Raw genomic sequence first — 5,221 nt, 5'->3', positions numbered from 1 at the left:
CCTGCAATTTTATTTACTGTACACAGGATGTTTCCAAAGATGATCTCTTCTGGTTACTTGTGATACTGCTTAAGAAACTTACTGGCAGATAAAGTTTTAAACACAGGAGATGGTACTAACTGGCTTTTCTTGATAAATTTTCTGTTTACTGGACTGCTTCAGGGGGCCCTGAAAATGATTTGCAGCTGGCCAGGCAAAAGGAATCTGCTCATTCTGCGTGCGATACAGCCCAGCCAGGGGAAGACGGGTAGCTCAGCCGCCCCTGAAACCAGCCTCTGTGACAGGAGCCGGTTTGTGCCTTGCCACGTGTGCCTGCCAGCTTCTGGCATCTGTGTTAGACGTGGCCCACACAGTGTAGTAACAGGGCTGTGAAACATACCTAAACACTCCAAAGCCGTTGCTACAACTCTTCAGATTAAAAAATTCTGAATTGTATGCAGTTCTGTTCCATACCAAATTCGGTAAAAACGGACAAAAGCAACGGCACAAAGCTGTAGATGACTGTTTCTAGATGGTTTCCAATAGCTCTGTCTTAGAGGAACACAGTTTTCAGAGACTCGAGTTACTCTCTTTTGCCTGATGGCACAGATCATCACCAAGCTTCCAGCAGCACGGCCCTTGGGCGCCTGCTTACACGTCATGTCCATCTTTTTGTCTTACAACCTATCTGTGCCCCTGGCCTTTATCTTATTTCAGCCCTGAGCACTCACCTGTCTAGGTAAGAAAAAGCATATGTAAAAAATGCCATTCCTCATTTATAGTAGTGGCTTTATTAGGAGAAATTAGGATTCAGCTAATTGCTTACAGTTGTGTGGCACATTAGCTGTTGGTTCAATGAGGAACCTGAATTGCATGAAATATTTGCAGTACAATCCAAGACTTTTTTGAACTTGGGCAAATTTCTTCAGAATGTATTTGTACTTTCTGCATCAAAATTCTATAGTTATCTCCATAGGCTGTACAAATTTCTTTAGACTGAAATACTTATATAGAAAAACATGACAGTCTATTATAATTAAAGTAAAACATTTGATTGTCGAGCCAGTATTTTACAAAATACAATAAACATGATTGTAAATCTGAGACTTTGGTTTATAAAAACATATATTCTTTTGCATATACAGTTCCTTGTCTGAAAAGCCACATTTGTGCAGGAAGATTTTGCCTTGCTGTGTCATGTCATTCCTGACTTTATTTGAAAACTAGAAGCATAACGGTCATTAAAACCAAGATATGCAGAGTTGGTTTTGCTGCAGCTGAAGCCCGTTCAAGCTCTTGGTAGAGGGGAGTTTTGGGACATGAAGCAGCTCTTGATCCGACAGAGACCTCTGGGAAAGAGAAGTCGTGTTTCAAAGCACTGAAGTTACCAGTATTGTCGGGTATTTCCAATGTCTTCAGCATCGATTTAAATCCTGGAACAGTAGCCTAGGAGCAAACATGAAATATTTCTTACTTGATTTGAAATGTTGAATTCAGCTGTGGAACAATCATTATCTAATGTGCCTATTTACACTGTAAGCATATAGGAAAAGTGTTTGTAAGTTTGAGAACACGGAATGAGAAAAAAGTAAAGTTTTTCATGTTACAGCAATAAGACTAAGCCCCCCAAAAAAACCAAGATGAAAACAAAATATTTATTTATAGTGGGGGTGCAGCACATGCTGTACAGGAGAGGGAATCCCACAATTACGCTTCAGCATAAGCCCTTGGCTGGCAGCTGGCAGAGCCTGCGCTGCATGGGTGTTCTTTAATACCAGCTACTGACAACCTCCGCAGAGAAGCCATTTTGACCCAAGGAAATGACTGTCACTGATGACGTCGTCAGCCCGTGGCTGCCTGGGGCTACGTGGATCCCAGCCTCCAGCTCCTCACCCCTCAAGAGCTCTGTGGTTTGTTTCAAACACCTCAGGCTAGTGTCACCGTGGTCCAGATGCTCATCCCAGTTGGCTCCACCATCCAGATCAAATGAGTGCTTATCTCTAAACATTCTGGGGACTCGAGATCTTACTGTATCAAAAAAACATCCTTTCTGCTGACTCATGTTTTAAGATACTATTTTCTTTTAAATCTGCTGAAGAGTCTTTACAGCTCCTGTATACGACTTCAGCAAGTTCAGCTCATTCGTCTACAAGGATGCAGTCTTGCTGTGCTCAGGAACTTGGTAAAATTCAAAACAATAATTTAGTAAGGCCGCACACTTACGTTGATCACGTATGTCCCTGGCAAAAGGAGAAGAAAGTACTCCCCTTGTTCATTTGTTCTGTAGGGGCAGATGTGAGGCCTGCCTTTGGCTTCCACGATGGCATTGGGAATAGGAATCCCATTCTTACCAGTAACTTGACCCTTGACACCTATGAAAAAGGGAGAGGAGAGAAAGATCACAACTGTAACTGTGGTGAGCCTCCTTCTCTGGGAAAGTCAGACCATTTGTTGCTCTATGCTCTCAAAGGTTATTTCTATTTCAGTGATTTCGAGCACATCTAATAATATCACTAGTCACTTCTATCTTACTGAAGGGAATTAAAATAGAGAATCCTTTGTTGCTGTTGTTAATATTTACACCCACATTAAGTTAGAAAGCAGCATTGTAATCTCTGCTTCATTTGCTGAGAGCATCATACATACTTATTGTACGTGTCTTTTACTGAAAGGCTTCAATCTTTAGTACTGGTTTGGGGATTTTTTGCGTTTTTGTTTTTGGTTTTGTGTTTTTTTTTAATTTAAAATAAGTCAGCCTCTTATCTCGTACTTCCCAATGGCAGAATATCAACAATGTCTGCTTATAAAGTAGTTTCCCTAAATTCTCACACACCACCTTCAAGGCAGCACTGGCATTAAGCAAAGACAAAACAGCAGTCAGACATTCTGGGCAACAAAAAGCAAGATAAGCAAGAGATTTACGCAAACCCTTCAACTCATTGTAGAGTACCACTGCTTCACTAAGCAGCAGCTCTCTCTTCCAACTGTGAGGTCAGGATCACACCTAGAAAAGCCTTACAAAAATACCAAATCGAAGCAGCAAAGACCCATGAAACATTGTCCACATGTACACCCACACGTTTAGAGACCTCTGAAATACATGACTGCCCCAAGGCTGCTCAGGAAAGCAGACTCCCTGAGGAGGGGTATGGAAAGACGGCCCCAGGGGCCTGTCCCTTGCTCCTGCCCCAGTGCATTTTAAGCCCCTCGCACCACTGTAGTAGTGCCCATCGCCCCACACCTGACACACCTGTAAGCTCTCCTCCCTTACCCATCCCTGGCCTTGTAGCACTTGCTATTCAGAAGCCATAGCTCCCAAGTTCACGCCAGAGCTCCTCACCTGTGAGCTCTGACACTGAGCCAGGCCACTGAAGAGTTCCCACTTTGCCCACCAGCCTGGCCTCAGCTTTAGCTCCCTTCCCCTTTCGCATACCCACCTAGATGTACTTGTTTTATATATTCGATCAGAGCAACTTTGTTGTCTCTCCAGAACTTTTCCAGCTGGTCTGCTGGAGGATATTTACAGCATGAAAGCTCCAATGTAATTTCAAAACATTGTCCCCAGACATAGTTGTAATCTTGCATTCCACCTTAAAAGTGAAATAAAACAAACAGTGTTCAGCTGCAAAGAAGCACCAAGTTCAAGCTAGAATAAAAATAGGAGAGTTAAAATGTTGGTACTTGCATCACACCTGTAAGAAAAGTAAATCAGATAAATTATTTCTCAATGCCGCACTTGGATTTACTGCCTCCTGTGGAAAACCAACTTAATTACTCTAGTTACACGTAGAGTGTTGTTTTCTAAAGCACAGTGGCATTTTGGGAATGATGATTATTATGGCTGAAGAAGGGTGGGTCTTTGACTTAAATTCATTCAAGCACTCCCAACTAAACAGGGGCAGATAAATTTACAGGCTGGCATAGAGTGTGCTACTGCTAAAGCCATCCTAAGAGCCTTTTAAGGCTTTGAATTCAGACTGTGACAGCAACACACAGTGCCACAGTACACAGGACCCATATTCTCTTTGGCTACACATAAATAGTAATGAAAACATTTATTTCAGTAATCAAACATTAAAAAAAGGATGATATATGAACAGAAGATTGGTTTTCTTTCTGAAAGGACAAGACCTTGGAGCCACACCAGTGCGTGTGCATGTGTGTAATCTATACAGCTATGCAGGCCTTAAGAAAGGGCGCAGAAGCAGCCAGACAGCAGAGACTGCTTCATTCACTAGTGTAACTGCTGAATGGGAGAGTCTGCAAACACCCATGTCCTGCTCAGAGAATCCACATGAATGCATTGGCTTACTCCCTTCATCAACCCTCTACTCTGGGCAAAATCACAGCCCTTTCATCAAAGATGGCAGGAGAAAGTGAGAACATGATATCTGAAGCAGCTGAAAAAAACATCACTGACATTCTTACCTTCAAGCTGGTACCAAGAATACCCGTTGGTAATGCCTTCTGGAAAGGTTTGTCTGTTACCACACCCAGTCCCTTTGTACATGCTGGCATGGTTGAAAGAATAGGTCTTTGCCAGATGAATAAAGACATCATCATCTGGAGACCTGCTGTAGTCTTTCAAAGAGCCGGTAACTGCAGAATAAAGATAGCCATCATGTAACTCTTGTTACTGGTAAAACATACAGTGCTGGCTTACATACAGGATAAACATCTCCCAAATAGTTGTATCAGGCAGTGAATTTTGACAGGGTTTATCAAAGTCTGCCCATCCTACCTGGTGGAAAAACCTTGCAGAAATCCTTATAAATTTTGCTTTGGTACAGCTAATGTTTCTAAACCAATTCAGCTGTGGAGAAGAGAGTTTGTTACTAGCTTACCTGAGTTACCATTATCAAAGGTGTAACTGGCAACCAGGGCACCCCCATGCAAGTTTGCTGAAAGAACAAATGTTTCATTTTTTATCCAGTTCATTACTGCTTGAGTCTCTGGCTGAATGCTAGCATTGTTATTTTCAAAGGCATCAGGAAAATTTCTGTTCAGATCTTCTCCGTTCTTATTGTACCTTAGAAAGAAAGAAGACATTCCCATTACTTTTTTGCCTATAGACACTTCCACATCACCAGCTTTCCAGTACTCAAGATCTGTGGCATGCTGGTGTCTTCAGGAAACAGGCAAGACGACGATTGCGAATCTTCTCAAGCATTAAGAAGAGGGACTTTAGTTTGCTTTCCGGCAGCACTGGAATTTTCATAAGACACAATAAAACAATTCTTCT

The 5,221-nt window shown here is 42.2% G+C and overlaps 1 protein-coding gene across 1 annotated transcript in view; it reads right to left on the bottom strand.

The window, feature by feature from the left end:
• Positions 1-822: 822 nt before the first annotated feature.
• The window catches only part of CPM (carboxypeptidase M), a 14,175-nt gene continuing 9,776 nt past the window's right edge, over positions 823-5,221 (bottom strand). The window contains exons 3-7 of the mRNA XM_009574650.1: positions 4,824-5,008; positions 4,408-4,578; positions 3,417-3,569; positions 2,203-2,351; positions 823-1,425 (exon numbers count right to left, since the gene is read on the bottom strand). Coding sequence (XP_009572945.1) covers positions 1,192-1,425; positions 2,203-2,351; positions 3,417-3,569; positions 4,408-4,578; positions 4,824-5,008 — 892 coding nt within the window. The 3' untranslated portion in view covers positions 823-1,191. The remainder of the gene's footprint in view (positions 1,426-2,202; positions 2,352-3,416; positions 3,570-4,407; positions 4,579-4,823; positions 5,009-5,221) is intronic.

This window comes from Fulmarus glacialis, unplaced genomic scaffold (genome assembly GCF_000690835.1).
Source record: "Fulmarus glacialis isolate BGI_N327 unplaced genomic scaffold, ASM69083v1 scaffold7583, whole genome shotgun sequence".
Taxonomy (NCBI): Eukaryota; Metazoa; Chordata; class Aves; order Procellariiformes; family Procellariidae; genus Fulmarus; species Fulmarus glacialis.
The sequence above is the reverse complement of the archived record's forward strand: the minus strand, read 5'-3'. Positions and strand labels throughout refer to the sequence as shown.